The sequence below is a fragment of the Pantherophis guttatus genome, chromosome 15 (genome assembly GCF_059756535.1).
Source record: "Pantherophis guttatus breed Tessera chromosome 15, ASM5975653v1, whole genome shotgun sequence".
In the NCBI taxonomy this organism is placed as follows: domain Eukaryota; kingdom Metazoa; phylum Chordata; class Lepidosauria; order Squamata; family Colubridae; genus Pantherophis; species Pantherophis guttatus.
The window spans coordinates 15,459,253-15,484,585 of record NC_142077.1 but is presented as its reverse complement, the minus strand read 5'-3'; the positions used below and the strand labels follow the sequence as shown (position 1 = coordinate 15,484,585).

Here is a 25,333-nt window from a genome sequence, read left to right as displayed (position 1 = left end):
AAGCTTACTTAACCAGGAACAGACCAAGAATATATGTTGTTAAGGCTGTTGCTACAGGCTGGCCACTGGGTGGAGTAATTGACCAACAAAGCTGATTGGACCTAAAACCCCGGCCACCTATTGGTAGAATCAGAGAACCACCGGCTGGGGCTGTTGCAACCCAGAAGCACAGCCAAGCCGATCCCAAGACACAACACTCCTCCCCTCTTAAGTATGAATTGCCCCGCAGACATAGTCTTTTTTTTTTATTGAAAAAGTTTTCAAATACAAGTTTTCCCCCCTTTCCCCCCTTCTTCCCTAACCCCCCCCTCACCACCCATCCCCCCTGTGACTTCTTCTTCACAACAATAAGCTAATTCATAATTAATTACATAATATTTTACCATGCCCTTACTCACTCCTCAAAGTACTGACCCTTAGCATAATATTCTTATAACTCCGCTTTTCTCCGCTTTTCGCAATAATCTACCCTTTTTCTCCTCCCCCAAACTTATAAAATATTATTATTATTACAACAACATAACCTTTAATCTTTTATATATATTAATATAACATTTCAAAGCAGCCTTCTCCAAATTTAACATTTATTCAGTTCTATCCAATTCTTCCACTCCCCAAAATATATGACTTAAAAATCCTTTTTCTTAAACTAATCAATCACTAAACTAGCCTATTTCAACCCAGTTTCCTGCAAGATTACCATACACTACAATTCTAAATATAATCCACTGCCCACTCTGCTAAAATATACATATGTCTATATATACATTCCATTTTATAAAAAGAGAAAAGACAATAACTTTAAATTTATAATTCATTTAGTATCTTCTTTGATGTCTTTCCACTAGATTGTTAAATCCGTCATCCATAATAGGGTAACATAGCATCCTGGTGCAACAGTTTATTCAAAATCTTCAGTCATCTTCTGCCCCCATCAATAATGAATATCCTCATGTATATATAAAAGTAAAAACAACCACCCGAGTGACATTATAATTATATTCCATATAGTTGTAATTGTGGTTTTCATCAGGATTATAAATTCCCATCATCTTAGTGGGTAACAGCCAGATCTTCTGCATGCCCCAGCATGACTCTCTTGCCTTGTAACTCAAAATAATTATAATATATTTATCGGTAAAAGAAATCCAAAATAGATAGTTCAAATCCAACAATGTAAGGCTCTTTCCACATCCCAAAATCACGGCATTGCAGAGATCTGCCGCTTTCCTCAAGATAGTATTAAACGATAATTCGCCTCCAATATCTTTTCACATATTCATTTATTTTTTAAAATCCCTGGCTTCACTGTTGCTTGGTTTAGAAACTACTATTTCTACGAGATCTGTTTCTTTTCTTTTTCTTTTGCGGGTTGCATTTCCATCCAGATTTCCTTCCTACAAGTTGTGTATCAGCTGATTGGTTGTCATTCTGCTTTGTAAATTGATCTTGTTGGTTTTGTTTTATTATCACATATGTCTTTTCCATCACTTGTATATCAACTGGTTGATTTACGCACTTGTCTGTAACTTGATAATTCATCACATTAGAATCAGATGACACTGCTCTCAAATTTATAGACAGTCCAGCTGGGGTATCCAGGGAGTCCGAAGACAGTTTATCTACCACAGCCTCTGTAATTTGATGTTTTCCCTTTATTTCCAGCACCTTTTGCTTGTCCTGTGTTATGCCTAAAGATGTTAAATTTATTTTTAAAATTTTTTGATAAAATTCTTCCGCTTTTTCGACAGTATTCAATTGGTATCTTACTCCTTGGTGTCTCAATATTAAACCAACTGGGACGTCCCACCTAAATAGAATATTCCTTTTTTTTAACTCATTCACTAGAAAACCAAATTTCTTCCTCTCCATTAACATCTTGGGCGGGAGTTCCTTAAAAATCCAAATCTTTCTTCCACGAAATTGCAAAGTAGAATTATAAGAATTCTGCACAATATTATTTCTAATTTCTTTGTCTGTAAAATAAATCACCACATCTCTAGGCAATTGCCTTTGTTTTACCAACCAGGAGTTTATTCTATAAATTCTGTCAATCCTGCAAAACACTTCATCAGGTTGAACCTTTAAAATCCCAGCCAGAATTTCAGAAGATATCTTCCTTAAATCATCTCTGTCATTTTCCTGCAGACCTCTCAGTCTAATTGCATATTCTGTAAAATTGTGTTGGATCATTAAAACTTCTCTTTCAATCCTCTGTTGTACATTTTCTTCATTACCAGTCTTTTGATCAGCCTCCATTTTAAGTTTGTCTTCTGAACTATTATCCTGAGTGTTTGCCAAATCCTTTTTAATTTTTTGGATCTTGTCATCCAAATTCTCCTCAGTTTCTTTCATTTTAGACTCTAATAATTTAGTATTTGCATCCAACTGAATCACAAAGTCTGCTAAGCCATTAGCTGTTTTTAAAATCTTTCGATCCAAAAAGCCAAACTTAGATTTCACCAATTCACCAATTTCTTTGATTTCCAACTTAAATTTTTCAAGTTGCTGATTCACAATCTCATCCCTTCTTACAATCTCCTCAAGAAGAAATTCTATTATATTAAAGTCAGGTTTCTGAGACTGGAGAGTTAAAACTTGTTGATGTAATTTATTAATGGGGGAATCCCCCCCCCACTGCCTGTTTGTCTAGCTTTATAAGTCTCAGTGCCATTTTTTCCACGCAGACAAAATTTACTGGAAAAGAGAAAAAAAAAAACTTTTTTCCAACCAAGATCAATATCAGATCCCCAAGGAAAAAAAAAGGAAAAAAAAACAGAAGTGAGAGTGAGGTTTTGCCTTCAGTTACAGCCAAAAGTATTCATTCCGCTGCTTTGTAATTGAAAACGGAAGGAGTTTCCCTTTCAGCCTCTCTTCAAGCCGCAGCAGCAATCGCCATTTTAAAAAACTTTTTTCCCTTCACTTCACTTCTTAGGCAAAATAAAATAAAAAGAATACTTGCGCTTCAGGATCAGAGGTCCAGCTCATATCTTCTTTAATTAATTTATTTGACAGATTTACAGGCTTGCTTTTGCCCCCTAGCTCTGCGTGTAGCAGAGATTTCCCAGAGCCCGGAGCATCGGCTGGGGATACGGGGAGTCTCTTCCGCTCCCTCCCAAAAGTAAATAAAAAACTTTTGGGATTAGGCAGAGGACTCTACCCACCCCAGCCGGCTCTATCTCCGTTTCCTAATGGAAACGGAGTTTTTTTGAGCCGCCATTCCGCTGAAAAAGGCGGCTCTTACAGGCAGTGGGTTCGACGATCCCGAAGGAGTGTCCAGCGGGGACAAGCAGCAAACCGGAAGTCCCGCAGACATAGTCTTTGAGGTGTATGGGCAACCGCCATTCTCGGCACGACCTGCGTGGCAAGATCTTTTCTGGGGAGGCGGCCCCCTCCCCGGTGATAGCTGGAGTTTTGGCCACTAGGGGTTCCACGATCACATCCGCCGGCCCCATCTCCGGCTGAGATCGACTAGACTCCAAATTAGTGGGGATCTCCAACCCTGCCGGTTCTCGCTCCAGCCCTTCCGGGCGGGTGGGTCAAGCTCCCGCTGTGGCTCTGGGAGGTACGGATACTCCAACACTTCCGTCTCCTCCTCTGGAGGGATTACCCTCCGCCTCAACTGATCAATATGACGTCCCCAGATGGCCCCCCGCTCTGTGGAAACCTCGTATGAGGTGGGCCCCTTGATCCGTACCACGTGGCCAGGCATCCAAACCAGGCCAATGCCATGGTTCTGGACATATATTGGGTCCCCGGGGAAGAACCCCCTAGGTGCTCCCCTTTTCTCCATATTGGGCCTTAGGAGTGGTGCCCTGTCAGGATGGAGCCTATCTAATAAGGTGGTGAGCCTACACCCCATAAGCAGCTCGGCAGGGCTATAACCCATCGCTGTGTAGGGGGTGGTATGCTGTGCAATTAAAAATTGGGCTAAACGATGTTGTAAGTCCCCATCCCCCAATCGCTTGAGCCCCTCCTTGGCCGTATTCACCATACGTTCGACCTGACCATTCGTGGCAGGATGGAACGGCGCCGACCGTATGTGTCGGATGCCGTAATTCCGAGTAAATTCTAAGAACTCCCTTGACGTGAAAGCTGTACCATTGTCTGACACAAGCGTATCAGGCAGCCCAAAAGTGGCAAACAGCTTTCTCAAAGCTCTAACCATAATGGCCGTGGACGTGGTGGAAACGGGGACAACTTCTAACCATTTCGAGTGGGAATCTACCACTATGAGGAACGTTTGTCTCCGTACTGGCCCAGCAAAATCTACATAGAGAGGGGACCATGGTTTCCGGGTGTCCTCCCATGTCTGCCCTGGGCCCCGGGGAGGAGCTGGCTGTGATTCCTGACAGGGCCCACAACCCCGAACCCACGTCTCAATTTCTTTATCGATCTTAGGCCACCACACCCTTCGGGCAAGGGCTTTCATACGCACCACCCCAGGATGTGCTTCATGCAGTGCTTCCATGACCCGTTTGCGTAGCGGGGGGTGGAACCACCACCCTGCATCCCCACAACAAACACCCCTTGTGCACTGATAGCTCCCCTTGCTTCTCAACATATGCCGTAAACTCTGGGCCCGGCTTGGCCTCCGGCCACCCCCTCCCCACCCAGTCCAGGACCCGGGAGATGACTCGGTCCCTAGATGAATATTTTGCAATGTCCTTGGCATGGAGGGGCGCGTCTGGGAGGTCCTCCAGGAGCATTATGGCATGAGCCGAGGCGGGGTCAGGCCCACTCTCTGGTAATGGAAGGCGACTCAGCGCATCCGCATGCCCCATGGCTTTGCCCTTCCGATATACCAGAAAGTATTGATAACCAGCCAGAAATATTGACCACCTAAGAACTCAGGGTGAGAGTACCTGTGGCATCTGGCAATCAGGTGCAAAAAGTCCCAACAGTGGCTTGTGATCAGTCAATATGGCAAAGGGCCTGCCGTAAAGGAAATCATGGAACTTTTTTACCCCCTTTACAATAGCAAGGCCCTCCTTATCTATTTGGGCATAGTTCCATTCAGCTGCCGAGAGGGTCTGTGAAAAATAAGCCACCGGAACCTCCTTCCCGTTCGGCAACACATGGCCCAAAATGGCCCCTACCCCATAAGGAGACACATCACACGCTAAAACCACAGGGAGCGACTCATCAAAATGGGCCAGCACGTCATTAGAAATCAATAAGTTCTTAGCCGCCCAGAACGCTGCTTCCTGCCGCGGGCCTTAAGTCCACTTGGCCTGTTTGTCCAGGAGTCTATGAAGGGGTTCCGCGACCGCCGCCTTGTGAGGTAGAAAAGCATTATAAAAGTTTAAAAAGCCGAGGAATGCTTGCAATTCTGCCTTACTCATGGGGGCAGGTGCGTCGCAGATGGCCCATACCTTCTCCAGTGCCGGGTGGATGCCACTGGCGTCTACAGTAAACCCCAGAAAGTCCACTCGCTCTACCCCCAAAAGGCATTTCTCCCGTTTAACTTTAAGCCCTGCCGTCTGAAACCTTTGCAACACAGCTCATAGTCGAACGACGAATTCTGACGACGTCGGGGCAGAGATTAGCACGTCATCGAAAAAGGGCGTTACTCCTGGCAAACCTTTCAAAAGTGAGTCCATTAAGTTCTGAAAGATCCTGGGTGCGAAGCTAACCCCGAATTGTAGTCTTTTCACCCTAAAAGCACCTTGTGTGTAACGATTGTCTGTGCGTTGGCCGTCGCCTTGTCAACCTGCAGCTGTTGATATGCCTGGGCCAAGTCAAGCTTGCCAAAGACTTTAGCCCCTGCTAACGTGGCCAGGATGGGTTGTACGACCGGAACTGGATAGGCGTGGTTGGGCAATGCCTTGTTGAGGGTGCATTTATAATCCCCACAGAGGCGGACCACCCCATCCGGCCTCACTGGGGTCACGATTGGGGTTTCCCAGGACCCGTGAGGAACCGCTTCTAAGACTCCTTGGGCGACTAACCGATCCAGCTCAGCGTCGATCTTAGGCTTCAAAGCGAAGGGGACCCGGCGTGCCTTAAGTTTGATGGGCCTAATGGCCGGGTCCAACTGAAGGGAGATTGGAGGGCCATTATATAACCCCAACGAGCCATTGAATACGGTCGAAAACTCCGCGCAGACCTTTACCAAGTCCGGGTCTGCGGTTCTAATCATGTTCACCCCGGTTACCTCGATGCCTAGAGGGCCCATCCAATTCCTGCCTAATAAGCTTGTATACGGCCCTTCCGTTATAAACAATTCAAGGTTTTGTCGGACCCCCTTGAATCCAACCTCGAATGTTCCAACCCCCTTCAACACTATGGGGTTTTTCTGAAAGTCTCTTAGCTTGAATGGGGGGGCTTCAAGTGAGGACAACTTTCCGGGGCAGATACTCTGGAGTGTTTTAGCCGAAATAACGGACACGGGGGATCCCGTGTCCAGGAACATGGGACACAATGTGCTCTCAATGTTAACTACTACTCTGATGGAACTCGGGGCTTCTGAGCTAAGGCTGTATACTTGCAAGAGATCATACTGAGGCCAGGCCGCGTCCACCTCAACGTTAGCCGTCTGTCTCCCTCGCGGGCTCCTGCTCTCCTCTCGACCCCCCTTGGCTCGACATGCGCGGGCGATGTGTCCCAACTTCCCACATCGCCGACACTTAGCGTCCCGGAACCAGCTAAGATCTTTCTTTGAAAGATCTTAACCGGCTTAAGATCTTTCTTTGAACAAAATTTCCTCAACAACTTCTTGTCCGTCTGGCCACATATAAACTGGTTAAATAAAGCCTCATTCAAGTCATTAAATTCACACCAGCGAGCCAGTTTACGCAACTCTGCTAAAACGTTGTGGCTGGCTCGACAACCAAACGCCTACAATTAAAAAACTCTACCCGCCGAGACACCAACGTTGGTTTGGTTGACAACGTTGGTTAACACCCACCAGGTCAGAGTAAGAGAGCTGATCCACTTTCCTTGGGTGCACAGCCCACACAAGTCATTTCCGCAGCAATTCAGGAACCAGTCTCGTCGTGCACCCTCATCGGTAATGCCATAGCACCGGAAAAAGGACTCAAGGACTTGGCATATTTCCCACGTGTCCGGGCGGCATATGTCAAACTCCAGCAATGCCGCCGCACCAGCCAACCCCAACTGGGGGGACGGGATGGCAAGGGCACCTGCATGCAAGGTGGCAGACGTACCGGTGTTGCTGGAAGTGCTCGTAGTGCCCCTTGATGAGCTCATGGCATTCAGCCTGGAGCAACCGCCGGCTCTAAGTTGCTGGATGCGTAGGGCGGTGCAGCGTGGTCTCGTGCCGAGCTACGATGCCGTGCAATGCTGAAGAAGCCACTTCCTTCAGCATCCCACCTTCGTCGCCAGTGAAATGTAGTGGGTTCCAATGAGCCAGGCAACTCCAAGTGACTTCAACTCTCTTTTATTCCATGTTAAAAGCAAGTAGAAAAAGACTAGAACAAGCTTACTTAACCAGGAACAGACCAAGAATATATGTTGTTAAGGCTGCTGCTACAGGCTGGCCACTGGGTGGAGTAATTGACCAACAAAGCCGGCCACCTATTGGTAGAATCAGAGAACCACCGGCTGGGGCCGTTGCAACCCAGAAGCACAGCCAAGCTGATCCCAAGACACAACAGCGCCGTTGCTGCCGCTGCCCTTCGCCTCGCCTTCCTCCGGGGTGAAGCCAGCTGCCGTTTCTCCCCACGCAGCAGCCCGACGGCTGCAACCTCACAGGGAGAGGAATCCATCCCAGGAGCCCGGAGGTGGCCGATCCGCTCCCCCCAAAGTTGGTTCCCCGCCGCCTCGCCGGATGCCCTCTGCCCCCCCCGCAGACCCTCAGAGGTCCCGCTCAGACCTACAGAGGCATCCCGCTTGCCCACCCGGGGTGCCCCTCCCGCTCTCGGATCTTGCGGCTCCTCTGCCACTCTCCCCGACGGAGCCCCGAGGTGGCCCGGGGGGAAGGAGCGCAGGAAGCCCCCCCTCCAGCCCTGCGGCAAAGCTCCTCCACTCCTGGCTCATCGCTCAGCCCCGGGGAGGAAGGCCAGGGAGGCGGGAGCAGGGCTGTCGGAGGCGGCGCTGGGCGAGCGGGGGGCGAGGGAGCGGGGTAGGCGAGGGGCACCAGGCGGGAGCGGAGCCAGGGGGCAGCAGCAGAAAGCAGCTTCGTCTGTGGGAAGCCATCAGTTGTGCCCGGAGACCATAAGGGGAGTCAAAGGCCGCTGAGGAACTTTGTGCCAATCACTGGAGTTTTAATCCCACCTTCCAACAAAAGCCAAATGGGGGACTTGGAGTCAATCATGGGGGGACTTGGAGTCCCGCTCCTGTTTTAGGCATGAAAGCCAGCTGGCTCTGAGTTCTAGTCCTCCCTTAGGCATGGAAACTCCTTGGGCGACTTTGGGCCAATCACCAGGAGGCTCCTGAGTTCCAGTCCCGCCTTAGTACTTTTTGATTGGGGGAGTGAAACTTGGAAATATTTTCTCATATGAATATTCTCATATTAATGTTCTCATATTAATGACTTATTGCTTTGACCAACACTCAATGGGTGTTTCCCCACAACTGAACCTTCCTCCATCACCCCAGACAGTGTTGGGCACTGAGACTTCCCTCCATCTGGGACTCCCCAGTTCTGATACCCCAGATATTCTGATCCCAGAACTGGGGAGTCCTAGATGGGGAGATGGCCGAGTGTCCAGCACTGTCTGGGGTGATGGAGGAAAGTTCAGTTGTGGGGAAACACCCGTTGCGTGTTGGGCAAACTCTCTGCCTTCTGCCTGTGGGAGAACCAGAGGCCTCTCTGTGCTCATCGTGAATCTTGGACTGACCTTCTGACCCATCAGAGCTTTCTTGTCTCCTGAAAATGGAATTTGCAAAGGATTCAATTGGCAATTAAGAGCCATTCTAAAAGATAAACTTTGATTCCCAATTGATCAGCAATCTGTGTGGTTGGAGAGCAGAACAGCTTCCTAGAAACCCAGCTCTTCCCATCCTTGCTCACCCCCTTCCGGGACCTGGATGAAGATGCAGCGTTGAACCCTCATGCCACAGTCTGTGATGCCTTTAGACAGGATCCCCTCAACCTCCCCCTGGGGAGAGTCTCCAGGTCCCCTTTCTCTCCACCCCTTTCCAGGTCCCCATCTTCTCCAGCCCTTCACAGACAAGAGAAGCTTGGAAGAGGAGCAGAGAAAAGGCTTTAGGTACAAGTGATAGAGTGGACCATTAAAGGACCTGAACACTGTTAGATATTTCTCTTTTATTTCTTGAATAAGGAAAGAAAAAATAGGGAGCCAGACAAAGTGAGCCCCAGTGAAATCCCAGATGGCTGTTGTGATCCACTCTTTCTCTAGAGTAGGTCTCATCAGGACATCAAGAAGGAGCCATTTAAGAGTTGCGCAGATCTGCCTCCCCAGCGGAGAGCAGGTGAAACCTTCACATCATTTGGGTATTTCATGGCTTCTCTCAGAGATTGTCACACATGACTGGAGCTTCTTTCCCACAGCTTCCATCTTGCCATTTTTCCTCCTCAGGCTTTTCTCTCACACAGAGACACTTTTCAGCTCTGTCAAACCTGCTCAAATTATTTTTATAAGGCATCAGGTTCATTGGCTGTTCCTGAATATCAAATTCCTCTGAATGTCCTTCCCAGAGTTCTCTTTATTGAGCTGAAAGGGAAGGAGATTAAAGAAACATAGACATATATTCTTGGATTCCTGCATACTATCTAAGTAGGAAGAATTAATATTTTCTTTCAAATAAAAGAAACTTTAATAAGTCTTCCAATATCACAATGGTGTTGTATCTCATGCTTTTATATTTATTCTGCCCGTAAGATGCTCCTTTGTGTTCAGGTCTGGCTTCACAAGGATAATGTAGCACTTGGGGATGAAGATGCAGCCCAGCAGACCAGCACTGGAGGCCAGGATGGAGAAGACCTGCACAGCCACCATGGATTTCCCTTTGGTGCTCAGGTAGGTGGGCACAAAAGTCACCCAGACACTGCAGAAGACCAGCATGCTGAAGGTGATCAGCTTGGCTTCGTTGAAGGCCCCAGGCAGGTTCCTGGCCAGGAAAGCCACCGTGAAGCAGATGGCAGCCAGGAAGCCCATGTAGCTGAGGGTGACGTAGAACATGACAACGGCCCCTTCGTTGCATTGCAGGATGATCTCTCCAGGCTGGGAGTGGAGGTCAGAGTCAGGGAAGGGGGGAGAATCTTCCAGCCAGATGGAGCAGATGATAATTTGGACAGCAGAAGAAGAGAGGATGATGGAGTTGGCCAAGCTCTTCCCCAACCATCTCTTCACTCGGTTTCCTGGTTTTGTGGCCAGGAAAGCCAGCACCACCGTGATGGTTTTGGCCAAAAGAGAAGAAACGGCCACTGAGAAGATGATGCTGAAGACTGTTTGTCGGAGAAGGCAGGTGGCTTTCCTTGGTTGACCAATGAAGAGAGAAGGAGACAAGAAGCAAAGCAGGAGGGAGACCAGGAGAATGAAGGAGAGGTCCCGGTTGTTGGCTTTGACAAGGGGAGTTTCTCTGTATTGAATGAAGGTGACTAAAACAAGGCCTGTGGTTAGGAACAAGAGGAGGGCAAAAGAGACCAGGATGATGCCCAGAAGTTCTTCATAAGACAGGAAGGTTATGACTTTGGGGATACATTGGACTCTGTCCTCATTTGGATATTTATCATCTGGACACTTGGTGCATTTTTCCATATCTGAGAAAGTCAAAAAGCAATATCTTTAATATTCTGATTTTTTGGGTTTTTTTTTTTTTTTTTTTGCATTTCAAGAAATACCATTTTTGAAAAACGTCTGATTCAGGGAACATTTTCCAAGATGTGTTGTTTAATCACTCCACGGGAAAAAAATGATAATATAATTTTCTAATACTTATATACCCAAGATATATGAAAATGGAGGATTTCTGGTGCATTTTGAATAAAGAAAAAAGTGTTGAGTTTCAATGGATACTTTAATTTGCACTTTCATCAAAATGCTCTGGATAAATCCATTTCCACCAAGCCTTCCTTTCCTCTGGTGTCACCCACCTTCCTGAGTGGAGAAGGTCCCCTCCGGACAAGGAACGCAGTCATAGCAGCAAACTGGCTCTCCTTCTCGAGCCCGCTTGACAAATCCAGGATGACAACTTTCCACACATTTGGACTGAGGCAGAGACTGAGCAGAAGAAAAGGAACGCCAAAGGAAATGTGTTAGGACTCTCCATCCATAGAAAATGGGGGGAGAAATGGACATTAGACAACTAGATTCTGGGCTTCAGTTAGGTGAATATGAAATCTCTGACTCCTTCCAAACAGGTCTAGGAGATGTAACTCTCGGCCGTCTACTCCACGTTCATGCTGGAATTTGCTGAATCACCAAACGAAGTCAGTCTGTAGGTGTCATTACAAACGGGTGTCAGAACAAACTGAGGATGAACCACGCAAAGTCGGCGCTGAGAGCTACTGCCTCTCAGCGCCGTTTAAACAGTCCGTGCCGGCCGTGCCCACGCCCCACCTGCCGATAGCGCGTCTCAGCTGGTTCTGGTTTCGGCGGGTTGCAGCACTTCCTGGTTCCTGCCGCATCATTCTCTACCGCTTTCTCCATCGCGTTTCCCCAGCCGTCTTATCTCATTTCATCTACATGCATTCTGACTCGATAACCACCACCACAATCGGTATTCCGCCACCACCTCTAATGCACTCAGTGCTTAACGACAGCGTAGACTTGAGGGACGTGTTGTCATGCCTGTCCCCCTTCGGTATGCGTGTCAAGCTGTGGCTGGGCACGACAGTAACCCTGGCAGGTTCTTTCTTTAGTTCCTCCCTTTTGCTTCTGACATTTAACATTGCAATAAAGGACTTTTCTCCTTAATAAAGTCCGGAGGGATGGAATTGAGAAAAGATTTAAGCATTAAGGGGGAAAAAATCGGTTTCTCCTCATCGCTATATTAAAATGCATCCCTGCACTCTTCATCTATCCATGGTTATGATGATCTACTCATATTAAATTTGTGAATACATTTGTTGTCAAAGATTTAATAAGTTGTTATTTTATTAGATTTATTTAAGTAGAATAAGATGTTATTAAAAAGGGACCTTCTGACCCATAGGATCTGCACTACAAAAAGCCTTGCAAAGCTGCTCCCCTTTGACACTAGTTCCAAACAGTCTCCCCGTTAAGAGACAAAGCAAAAATTCCTCATAAATTATAGCTGATGATGTTACCTAGTTGGGTAATGAAATGCCTGGAAGAAAACAAGCAAGCTCAGAGAATATCAAGGAGCCCTTATGTCAATCCTGAGCTACCAATATTCTCCTTTATTAAGACTGAAGGTTTCTGCACAGTTCCTAGAACTGTAGTGAGATTGAGGGGAGATCATGAGAAGGTGTCCCTGAAAAAGATTAAGTTGCAAATCTTTGGCTGCAACAGAGGGGACATGAGTGTGAGTCCTGGGTCAGAAGGAGATATTTCTGAGGCCCATCCAGTTATCCAGGAAAAAGTCCTTTGTGTTGGAAGAACTGGAATTAGGAGACTCCAACTGGCACGGAAAAACAGACCCACATTTAATATTAGTTAAATTTGGAGACTCCTTTTTGCCCAGAGGGACTGAAGGTGGCTAACACTCAAGATAAACAAGGGCATTCAAGGGATTTTCAAATGAAGAAAAGAGCTTAAGAGCCAAAGGCCAAATCTAAGTAGCATTTCCTGTCACAATCTGTCTCCTTACTTCTGAAATCGGGAAGACCTTTTCTTGAACTAAAGTTGTGTTTCAGGTTTCTGGGACAAGGGATTCTCTCACTAGTCACTCTCATTTTACGTGAACTGAAAGCCTTGGACCTCCTTCCTAGGGGCAGAAGGCCAATTGCTCCCCGCAAAGACAGATATGGCTACCTTTGACCAGGTCTGGACTACTTAAAAACATCACAGACCATGGACCTGCCCTTTCAGGGAACCATTTCCCAATGGCCTTTCCCTAAGCAGGACAAGAGGAAGCTTCTCTCCCAATGGGACCCCCAGGAGCTCCATCCAGCCATGATCCAATTTCATCTCATTCAGTCCAAACCTCAGTTCAGGGTCTCTTCAACAGAATCCCCTTCAGCTTTCCTCTTTCAGGACAAGGAACAAGCAGACCTGAGGCTCTTAACAACACAACCTCCAGCACTTGAGGGTTTCTCATCCCAGGTTGGACATGGCTGAAAAGTCTTCAATATTACAGCATCTGAAGAACACCTTGGTCAATAGTACTGAAGGCTCCCAAGTGGTCTATAGAAAGAAAACTATAAGGTTTCTACTCCCCATGTTCAATTCCCAGTGAAGGTCATGGACCCTGGAAACTAGGCTTAGTCCACATGAAATGGGTCCGAAACCTTTGGAAAAAAGAGGAAAGACACTAAATTTTCTCCCACCTTGTTGAGGAACTTTAGCTCTGAAAGAGCATCTTGGTAGATAGTAAGTCTCTGTCTTTCCAAAGTCCCCATTCGAAGTTCGATGGGATCCTCCATGGGAAGAATGAAATGGCTCAGGATTGCCAGATCTGCTGTTAAATCTCCATTTTGATCCAAGTAGAGTTCCCTACTAGATATATTGCAAAACTCATTCTTCTTCAGGAAAGGATGGAACTAGAAGGGGAACATCCAGTAATTTTAAAATCTGAAATCTTTTTTTAAAACATCCCATTTAGCTTTTATACATTTGAATCTTTTTTCTACAGTTGTCTAACATCAAAATACTTATTTAGAAAAATAGGTGTTACTGCTATCTTCATAAATAAAAAACAAAGGTTCAGCAAAATTGTTCAACCATATATTGGCAAAATATATATTAACAAAATATAATTGATGCAATCGGTAAGTTATAGAAAACATTCTAGAGTAGGTGACAAAGAAAATGAATCATAGGAAAAAGGAGATTATTCATAAACGCCTAGAAAACATCAGGTTGATTATAAGAAACAGTTCATTTAATGACCCAACAAAGTTACAACGGCACTGAAAAAGGTGATTTAGGATGGTTTTTCCCAGGATCATGGCAGCATCTCCAGGGTCCCCAGGTAATCAGAATCTGAATTCTTGGCATCCACTCATGATCGTTATAGTGGTTTAGGGTCCCCTGATCTCCCTTTGCGACTTCTGACAAGCAAAATTCTACTATGCTAATCAGAAATTCATAAAGACAATAACATATTTAAAAATGCACAGATCCTTTTAAAATTAGCAGTGTTTAAAGCCAAAATTTATTTGTCATGGTGCCTGCTGTTTAGAAGATTATACCTCAAGCAAAGATTTGCCCAACTGTTGACCTTCTGAAGCCCAATGTGGTTGAGAAGGTTCCCCTCCTTCTCCTTTGGGTTCCTTCTCTGAAGGATCTAAGATTAATGGATCCATATTGATAAAAATAGAAAAGCAGCAATAAAGCAAGGAAGGCAATCTGGTACCCAAAAGGAGCAAAAGTTTATCAAAGCATCTGCAAATCCTCCAGGTGGACCCAGATCAAAGCAAGCAAGAGGTTTAATGCCCCTCCTCCCATCACTCAACACTGTCTTGCTTCCCCATTGGCTGGGGACTAGCAAGCTCTCGACCTATCTGGCGCACCTGTTCAACAATATGGCCTTATTTTCCCCAGCAACCTTCATATTCCACAATATCGGAACCCCATACCTGCCATGGCTGCAGCCTTAGAGCTCCCAAACTCCCTTCGCCCTCCTTTCTTCCCCTCCTCCATCTGGAGGAATATGCAGAGTTCAAGGCCTGGGCCAGAGTCTGAATGATACTGTAGAAAAGGTGATAATTTGAGATCCATCTTCTGTTCTCTTTCTCCTGGGTCTCCAGTGGGGCTTTCTGGGTGCATCTTCTGCGGGATTTGACAGAAAAGACGTTCTTTGAAAGAGAACAGCGGAAATAAAGATCTTGAAACTTTTCTTCCACAAAGAAATCGGGTTCAAAGACATCAACCATTGGCCTTTCTTTTGTAAGATAACCAAAGTTCCAAATACTATGGACGTATTTGAGACGTCTGTCCCCTTCCAATGCATATTTTCCCAAACCTGTATCGATCCAGACTTTCCCTACAATGGGTCCTGGGAGATGCATAAATATTTCATGGAAAGAACGGAGACTGTCCAAAAGGGAATCATTTTCTATGAAGTGAACAAAGACGTTGACTTGTCTCCACTTAGAGAGGGCCTCCCTGAGGGCTGCTGTATATCCAATTCTTGAGAACAGTTGTGATATAACAACACAAATTCCACTCCTGACAAGCAAAGGAGTGAAAGTCCTCATGAAATTCTCTCCATTTTCTGTGTCTGAAGCAAAGAGGCCAATCAGGGTCCATCTGAAATGGAGGAGCAGGTGGAGAATTGCTAGGTAGTGGAATCCTTCTTTGGGGAGAAACTGGTGGAAAAAGGGGAATTGGCTTTTATCACTCAGAGCCTCTGAAACAGTGGTAATACTGATCTGAAAAAGTATGGAAGACAGATGTGTTACATTGAGGGTCAGATAAAGTCCAAAACTTTATTTTTTAATAAATTCAACTATTATAAATTATTAAATAAATTATTGTTGATTAGCAATTATGCCATATTAATAAACAAAATATTAAGCACAGAGTGTTTACAACAGTGTATATAAAAATGGAATACAAGAAACAAATTAAATAAAAAAGAATAAATAAAAAACAAATTATATTTCTGTATCACTCCTACAATTTATTGCAAACTGACCCACATGTATATGGAGATTCTCAGTCCTCCAGGTCACGGTTGTCTCAGAGGTGCTTTGGACTTTGTGGTTTTTCTTTGAAGATGTTTCTCTTCTCATCCAGGAAGCTTCTTCAGCTCTGGATGAAAAGCAAAACGTCTTCAAAGAAAAACCACAAAGTCCACTTGTCTCTTGGAAAAAGCACCTTTGGGACAACCAGATCCACATATGCGGATGTCAAATGAATGTTTTGTTCCAGTAAAAGGCCATAATATATGTAAATGTTTAATTCTGACTGCACAGCAAATGTGTTGCTTTAACACAAGTTTCCCAATAGGTTGTTTGTCTAATGTGCAGTCCAAGACTCTCATCTCTCTCTTTCTTATGTAGTTGACATTCAATATTCCAGATGCTTGGTGAAGCAATATTTGTTTATTTATTTATTTCCCACCTTGATTATTTTTGGGCCTTTTTTCTAGTTATACAAAAAATTGGTAGATGATCTCTGGAGGGCCCGGGACAGGGGTTGCTCCTCTGTCCTGGTCCTATTAGACCTCTCAGCAGCTTTTGATACCATCGACCATGGTATCATGCTGCACCGGTTGGAAGAGTTAGGGGTGGGGGGCACCTGTTGCGGTGGTTCTCCTCCTTTCTCTCTGACCGGTCGCAGTCCGTGTTGACAGGGGGGCAGAGGTCGACCCCGAGGCCCCTTGTATGTGGGGTGCCACAGGGGTCGGTTCTCTCACCCCTTCTGTTCAACATTTATGTGAAGCCGCTGGGTGAGATCATCCGTGGTTTTGGGGTGAAGTATCATCAGTATGCTGATGATACTCAGCTATACATCTCCACCCCGGACCACCCCAATGATGCCCTTAAAGTGATGTCCCAGTGCCTGGAGGCTGTACGGATCTGGATGGGGAGGAATAGACTCAGGCTCAACCCATCCAAGACCGAGTGGCTGTGGTTTCCGACGTCCTGATATAGTCAGTTGGTGCCATCACTGACTATTGGGGATGAGTCATTGCCCCCCACGGAGAGGGTTTGCAACTTAGGCGTCCTCTTGGACTCACGGCTGTCTTTAGAAGAACACTTGACGGCTGTGGCTGGGAGGTCTTTTTATCAGGTTCGCCTGATTCGCCAGTTGCATCCCTTTCTGGATCGGGACTCGTTAAATACGGTCACTCATGCCCTCGTCACTTCACGCCTGGACTACTGTAATGCTCTCTACATGGGGCTCCCCTTGAGGAGCACCGGAGGCTCCAGCTGGTCCAGAATGCGGCCGCGCAGGTAGTTATGGGAGCAGCATGGCGCTCCCATGTGGCTCCCCTCCTGCACGAGCTGCACTGGCTCCCTGTGGTCTTCCGGGTGCGCTTCAAGGTCTTAGTTACCACCTTTAGAGCGCTCCATGGCTTAGGACCGGGGTACTTACGAGACCGCCTTCTGCCACCAATAGCCTCTCACCGCCCAGTACGCTCCCATAGAGAGGGGCTTCTCAGGGTGCCGTCAGCCAAACAGTGTCGACTGGCGGCCCCCAGGGGGAGAGCCTTTTCTGTGAGGGCACCCACCATCTGGAACGAGCTCCCCCCAGAGATACAGAAGATTCCGGATCTGCGCACTTTCCGCCGTGCCCTCAAAACATTATTGTTTCAGCAGGCCGGCCTGGCCTAACTTTCCCTTTATATTGCTTTCGATTTTATTTTAAACTGGGATGTCTTGAATTATCTAGGACCAGAGTTTTTAGTATATTTTAATTGGTTTTTTATTAACCAATAAATGGTTAATGGTTTTGTATTACATGTATTTTTATCGTTCGCTGTTCACCACCGTGAGTCCCTCAGGAATAGGGCGGTATATAAATTTAATAAATAAATAAATAAATAAATAGGGAGACCACAGTTGCTAATATAATTTGTCAGTTGCATCATCCTAGAGGGCTTTATTTGAAATTCTGCTTCTTCTAACCCAGAGAACTTGGGGACTCTGTCAGGTTCCAGAGGTTTAATTGTACACTAAGAAATTCAGTCCTGTGGAAAAGGAAGGAGACCCTCTGTGAGTTCTCTGGTTTCATGTATCAGGACACAGTAAAAAGCATCTAGTCTTCAGTTCTTAAAAGTAGGGAGTCCAATGTGAGACCATCTGTCTGATAGCTGAAGCTTGGAGGACTTTGGGTCATGCAAAAGGCTGATGACTAGTGGTGGGATTCAAGTAATTTAACAACCGGTTCTCTTCCCTAATGATTTCTTAAAACAACCAGTTTGCCGAACTACTCAGAAAGTTAACAACCGGTTCTCCCGAAGTGGTGCGAATTGGCTGAATCCCACCACTGCTGATGATCCCAAGCAGACCAGCAAGTGGCTGAAAAAGGAAAGGATTCAGGAGTTGCAATGGCCCAGTCAGTGCCAGAGCCCACCCCGATTGAAATGCGGTGGTGGGACCTCAAGAGAGCTGGGCAGAAACAAACCCCCACAAACCTCAATGAACTGAAGCCATGTTGTAAAGAAGAGGGAACCAAAATTCCTCTCACAATGATGTCAGAGGCTGATAAAGTCACACAGAAAATGATTACTTCAAGTTGTTGCTGCTAAAGGTGATTCTACAAGCTATTGTATCATAAGGTGCATTTAGTTTTTCAAACATGGCTTCTCCATTTTGGCTTTCTTTTTCTGAAAGAAATGATCACATGGTGTAATATGTTGTTCATCTGAGATTGTAGTTACCTCCTTTTAAGAACTGCTAAGGACCAGATGGTTTTTATCAGCTGTTCTGATACTTTCCTTTTCACATGACTGCATTTCTTCTGATTTTAGACAAAGCGGAAATTGTATAAATTCCAAATTCAGCTCTGTCAGCAGCTGAAGACCTTTTATCCACCCCCAAAATACTCCTCAGCTGCTGTGATTGCGTTTGTTCCAGTAGAGGTAGATATTAAGCCCCAAACTTCAGTTCAATAGAAGGGCCTGGGGGTAATTTTGGCATTATATACTCGTCTAATAATTGGGGAGAAAGCTGGATAGCTATGATTTTCTTTTGAAGTTTAAGCATTTAAATTTTAAATTCAATCCTGCCATTGCTGTGAGTGGGCTCCTTTGATGATGGCAGATACAAGATTCAGTCTCAGAGAAAAGTGACGCTGGGTAAGGAAAGGGGTTACTTGCTGTATTGGCTACATTTGTCTTCCAAAGACCAAAACGTTTGGCTTTGATTTATCAATAATCACAGAATAATTATGTCAGTAGGAGCCAGGTTTTTCACGAGTCTGCACAGTCTAACCCACAGGGTTATAGCATTGCATTATCAGTTTAAAACAGGGGTCCCCAACCTTTTGGACTGCAGGGACCACCAAGTTCATAATTTTAAATCCCGCGGACCACTAATACGAATCCAGCGCACCGCTTGCTGAAGCGCCTGGACTCCCAGTGATGGGTCCTTCAAGCACTCTCCCTCCTCTCTCTTTCTCTCTCTCTCCCACTCTTTCTCTCTCCTCTCTTCCCCCTCTCTTTCTCTTCCCCACCTCTTTCTCTCTCATTCGCTTTCTCTCCCCCCTCTCTCTCCCCTCTCTGTCTCCCGCTCATTCTCTCTCATTCTCTCTCATATTCCCTGAATCTGTCTTTCTTTCTCTCTTTCATTCTGTCTCTTTCTCTTTTTCTTTCATTCTCTCTTTCTCTCTCTCTGATTCTCTGTCTCTTTTTCTTTCTCTTTCCCTCTCTCATTCTCTCTTTCATTCTGTCTCTCTCTCATTCTCTCACTCTCATTCTCTCTCCCCTCTCTTTCTCTCTCATTCTCTCTCTTTCTCTCTCCCCCCTCTCCCACTCTTTCTCATCTCTCTTCCCCCTCTTTCTCTCTCATCTCTCTCCCCCCACTCTTTCTCTTTATCTCTCCCCCTCTCTTCCCCTCTTTCTCATTCTCTCTCTCTCTCTCTCTTTCATTCTCTCTCTTATTCTCTCTGTGTCTCTTTCTCTCTCTCTCTCTCTCTCTCTGATTCTGATTCTCTTTCTGATTCTCCGATTCTCTTTCCCTCTCTCATCTCATGGGCCAGCCAGTGTCTTGGGGCTGAGAGGAAGTCAAGCGTCTCCCCGAGAAACCAAGGTCCACGGAGCACCAACAAGGGCCGAAAGTAACGGCCGCGAGTTCCAGCAAGAGACGAAGCTTCACTCCCACTCTGGAATATGGAGTGACTCTCCATCCCCCGCCCTTCCCTTGCCAGGCCAGGCGAGGAGTGACTGGGAAGGGAGGGCGAGGGGCAGGGACAGCCACTGGTGGGTTCAACAGAGAGGAAGCTACAGCAGGGGGAGGAAACAGCCTGGGGTTCCTGCCACTCGTTGCTTCATCCCGCCTGCACCACCTCCCCCCTTGCACCATTACCTCATTCCGGCCGGCGAGGGCTGCGCTGCGAAGTTGCATGTTGCACGAACCTCCCTCTATAAAGGAGATTTACAGCCCCACCATGAGCTGCCTGGCCAGTCCCATATTCCGGAGCTCTAGTCACAGGACTGGCCATTGCTCATCCCGGAGCAGCTCCTCCACCCTGGTGTGCTGCGAACCACCAACATTTTCTCACGGACCAACAGTGGTTTGCGGACCACCAGTTGGTGACCATTGGTTTAAACCAACGTGTATTTAGCAAGTAAGAGGCTCAGTGGCTTAAAGATGCTGGAGATGGTCTCTGTTCCGACAGTTCAAGTTCTGTCACTGCATGGTGGGGTGAGGGGGTTGGGTTGCAACCCCAGTGGTGGGTTGCTCCTGGTTCGCACCGGTTCACAAGAACCGGTAGTAAAAATTTGTAGCAGTTTGGAGAACCCATAATAACATTGGCTGTCCATGCCCCCGAACCGGTCCCCAGCCCGGTCGCCACTCGCTTACCCCGCCCACCTCATCAGAGGCTTTTTTTTTTTACTTTTAAAAGCATTTTTTTCTACAACCTTTTTGGCTGAAGAGGTGGTAGAAAAAAAAATGCCTTACAAGCCTCTGGCAATCCCACCTGAGTTGCCTGATCGTCAGAGGCTTTTCAAAGCATTTTTTTCTGCAAATGCTTTTAAAAGTAAAAAAAAAAAGTTGGTCACGCCCACCCAGTCACATTACCCCCCACACCAAGCCACGCCCACAAAATAAGCCACACCCACAGAACCGGTAGTAAAAAAAATTTAGAACCCACCACTGGTGAGCTCCCATCACTTCTGCCCACCTGGAAGTTCGAAAGCATGTGACAACGCTAGTAGATAAATAGACACCACTTCAGTAGGAAATGTGGTGGTGTTTTGTGCAGATGGCTGGGCCCCTGCCAGTGCTGGACTTCCTCGGATGTGACACCCAACTGTGAGGCACCATCGGTGGCGAGAGAAGGCCCAGATGATGCCACAGGACACCTCTCGGCTTTCTGGTGCGGAGCTGGTTCACCCCCTGTGGTGAACCCTGGAGAAGTTCATGGGCACAAACTGAATGGACTCACACTCTTTGGCAGAGAAACAAATACTATGTACTAACATTGTAGACTCCTGGCTAATTATACCTTTGCCATATGCTAAATGAGTAAATATTTTAGCACTTTAGCCATATACATGAGAATTCGTCCTTAGTCCTCGTAAGTCATTAATATCCAGACTGAAAAACAAGGGTTCAAATATTCATTCTTCTGTGTTACCCCTTGGTAAGTATCGATCCTTTTTCTCGTGGCTCCATTGAGCCCCAACCTCCCTCTCAAACAAGGGCTTGGATCAGGGCCAACAGGCTGACCTCCATTTTAAGGGCAATCAATTTCCTCCATCATATTTCTCTGCTCTCTGGGTCAAATGGTGCACTAACCATTTGCCAGCAAACCCTGGTTTATCCAACTGACACATAATTAGATATTTCAAAATAAATCTTTTGTCAATGTTAGATTATTAATTTATTGATTAATTATTATACAACTTTATAAAACTTTTACCTGTATTTAAAACCTTCTTCTGCTGCTGCTGCAATTAATGCACTTTTCTTCTACCCAACCTCAAGTTTACTTAAGAGGAACATGGCAAATATTTTAGCCACAATACCTACTAAACTAACAGGCTTGTAACATATACATATGCACACACACACATGCTGCAGGTGTTATTTCTATGTGAAAATGAACATGCCAATAGTTCATCCACAACTAGGGATGTTTTTTGAATAGCTGAATAGCAGGGAGAAAATCCTGTTCAGGGACCTTATTCATTTTCAGGCCTTTTAGGAGAAATTTGAACAAGAACATAAGAGAAAAAAACATAACTGACACTCACCCACCAACACCCACCCCTCACTTTACCAGAGAGAGAAAAACACACACAAACCTGTGGGACTTTGTAACGTGCTGCTAATGTTGACGCCTGGATGGAGATGTCCCTGTGAGCTGCATCAAAAAGAGCCAGGAGGTTCTCCTTCCTTCCACAGCTGTAGTTGGGGACATTGGCTTCTCCAGTGGAGAGAATGTCCAGCAAGGCATCTGAAGTGTGTAAAGTGTTCAGATAGTTGTCATGGATGTTGGAGCCCAGTGTGAGGTTGTGCAGGAGCTGAGAATTCTTGTTGACCAGTTGATTGTTGAAAATTAATCGTAGGGTGTAGAAAAAACCATAAGAACCCTTACTGTAAAAAAAAATGTTCATGTTATTATCATCATCAGTAAAACAAGTAAGTTTTTAAAAGAATTTATTCATTTTTATCTCCATAAACCTATTGAGTCTTAAGCCAATATTGATGCAAAACCAATAATCAGTTATAATAATCTGGGAAAGGGTTGGGCAGAGGCAACTACAACTGTTTCAGTCCCTCCTTTAAACAAAATGAATTCAAGTGATGAATTCAGGAGTGAACAGGGAGAGGAAAATAATTTGGATTTCCTTCATGTTTTTTAACCCCATCTTTGGATTTGAGTCTCTTCTATAAAATAAGAGGTAAGTTATGGAAATCAAAATCATTCAGGAAATTAGATAAGTCCTATAATATAGAAGTAAGTGAAATGAGAAGAAAATGAGTTTTAGAACTGCAAATGGAGGGGATGCAACTCCATCACCCTGAATGACTTACGCATGAGAAGGTATAGAAGGAGGACTGTCAAAAGGCAACATTATAGGCGATATTAGTGTTTCAGTTGCAACTACACCAATGAGATAGTCTCCTGGCCTGTAAAAGCTCCATGGTTGTTTTCCATCCTGGTGCTCCAAACTCAGAGGGCATTTCATTCTAAGCTTCCCAGAGACTGGATGGGACACCAGCAGCATCAGAAGCAGAAGCAGGAGGTCCATAATTCATGGAGCTTTATTAATCCTCTTCCTGTTTCTAACACCCACAGCAGGAACAGTTGGGAGAATTCAAAGCACTCTCAGAAGATGGAAATGCCAGCAACTTTCCTGATATAAACAGAGAAACACTCAGCTTCACCTGGAAAGGAGAAAAAGGTACAATCAAGAGCACAGATCCTGCCTGTCCCAAAACTTGTTCCCACAGAGCTTGACAAATTTATCCTTTTCTGATACAAGATCCTTTGCATATGGCTTCAATCTGCTCTCTCCATCACAGGTATGGAGATCTCCAAGGCCCAGATAATCATTATTAATTACAGGGAGAAGCAACTTCTCCTCTTGGGATCCTGAGCTTCTTCTGGGCTCCATGTGCAGAGGAGAGGATGGAGAAAAAGTTGTTTGTGAAAAGCCACAACTACACTCCTGAGGTCAATTCCTGTAGTGGTTGTGGTCCTTCCTGTCAGGACGTGTCAGGAAAGTGATGTTGGAGAAAGATAGTCCAATAACAAGGGAATTGACCTCTGCTGTCCTTCAACCGGATCTCTTGTCTCCAGAGTCTGCTGGAGAAGGTCACCCAGAAGTATGGAGTTTGGTGCCACTCTAGATTGGTGACCCTTAACTCTTGTGCTGCCTTTCTTCTAAGGCTGAGGAAGCAATCAGTCCCCTTGGATTCTGCCTAAGGTGAAGAGTGGGGCCTCTTTGGGATTTTCTTTTTTATCAAAACTTCATAAATTGGGGCTGATTTTAAAAAGGGGGACCCCTATGACGTTCCCATCTCTGAGGCTGTGGGGTGAAGCCCCCTTCCCTAAAAAGCCTCCGAGTGCTTTGAAGCTGCTCTTGGGGCACCTGAGTCCCTGGTTCATTGGGATCCATCATTGACAGATTGTGTCTCTTCTCTGGATGAGGAAGGCGGAGACGTCCCCCTTTGCCCAGGAGGGAGAATTGGGGAGGGGGCTGATCTGAAGGGAGAGGAGGGTCCCCATCCCAGGTTCTCCTCTCAGGGCCTGGCTAGGAGGTCCTGGGGGGCTCTGGGTGGAAGGCCAGGCGGAGGCCTGGGAAGGGGCTCCTCTCCTCCCGGAGGGTCTCTGCCTTGTCTCCCTGGAGCCTGGAGGGGCCCAGAGGGGAGGGAGCCAGAGACGGGGGCCCAGGAGAGGCCCAGGGGAGGGGGGCAGGGGCGGCTGGGGCCGCTTTCCTCTCAGGGAGGCCGGGGGGACCTTTCCCCACACTGGGCGGAGGAGAGTCTGGGCTGAAGAGGAGCCTGGCAGGAGGAAGAGCCTCTCCGGCTTCTCTCCCATGGTCTCCATCCAGGCTCCCACCTTCCTCCCCCCCTGGATCCAGAGGCTTCGGGGCCCCCAAAGAGCTTCCTGGGCCGATCGGCCAGCAGGTCCCCCCTGAGGAGAGAAGCCTGGATGGAGGCTCTGAGCGGGGAAGGGAGGCCTGGCCCTTCCTCTCCCCTCCCCTCCCCTCCCCTCCCCTTCCCCCAACCCTGCCCCTTCCCCTCCAACCATCCCCATTTTTCTTTTATGTACTCTGAGAGCTTCTGCACCAAAGAAAAATTCCTTCTGTCTCCAATCACACTTGGCCAATAAAGAATCCTATTCTATTCTATTCTATTCTATTCTATTCTATTCTATTCTATTCTATTCTATTCTATTCTATTCTATTCTATTCTATTCTATTCTTATTCTTATTCTTATTCTTATTCTTATTCTTATTCTTATTCTTTCCTGTCCTGTCCTGTCCTGTCCTATCCTATCCTATCCTATATGTACTCATTTCTTGTATTTATGGCTGTGGTTTGCTAATTTATATCCATTTTTTGTGCCATTTTTTTATGTGTCCATGTCTATGTTTATACTGATACATGTTTCCTTGTACTTGCTGATAAATTAAATAAATAAATAAATAAGCGAAGGGGGGTTGGCGGGATGTGTGAATCGGATCAGAGTTTGGCATTCAGGGAAAAGAGGTGGGAGAGTGGCAGAGGAACAGAGAGGCATCTTTAGAGATCGGGGGGGGAGGGTTGGGGGTTTCAGTGATTTCCCACAATTTCTGGACAAACCTTGATAAGAGACTTGCAGAGCTTTGTGGTTGTGTGTTCAGAGGATCGAATTGGTGACTTTGTATCAGCCGGATCTCCAGCCTGGGATTCTCCTTGGATGCATGCTTGCTGTCAGCTGCCATAGTAACGGGGGGTGGGGGGCACGGCATTTGGGTTGGGGGGCTGAGCTGGTGAGGTGGAGACCCATCTGAACTAAAAGGGAGGTTTGCTCTCATGAATGACTGCGCTGCTCAGTGGAGTTGTTTACACCCAGTCAAGGCCAACCGTCCTAGGACTCCAGGTAGACGAAAACACCTGAAGATGTGCCCCACACGACACTATGTGGGACGGGGATTGGACTTTCAG

General features: G+C 46.2%; 1 protein-coding gene across 2 annotated transcripts; it reads right to left on the bottom strand.

Moving 5' to 3' along the window:
• Positions 1-1,348: 1,348 nt before the first annotated feature.
• Positions 1,349-24,391, bottom strand: LOC148111975 (vomeronasal type-2 receptor 26-like). 2 transcript variants are annotated; one of them, XM_087879188.1, is made up of 5 exons: positions 22,712-24,391; positions 21,979-22,270; positions 14,633-15,427; positions 13,382-13,594; positions 1,349-1,691 (listed from the first exon to the last, which is right to left on the bottom strand). In XM_087879188.1, the coding sequence occupies exons 1-5, from the start codon at positions 22,927-22,929 to the stop codon at positions 1,686-1,688; spliced, it is 1,524 nt and encodes a 507-aa protein (XP_087735314.1). In that variant the 5' UTR covers positions 22,930-24,391; the 3' UTR covers positions 1,349-1,685. The 2 variants fall into 2 exon arrangements, with proteins under 2 accessions (XP_087735314.1, XP_087735313.1); XM_087879187.1 differs by lacking the exon at positions 1,349-1,691 and having other exon boundaries at positions 9,213-13,594.
• Positions 24,392-25,333: the final 942 nt, after the last annotated feature.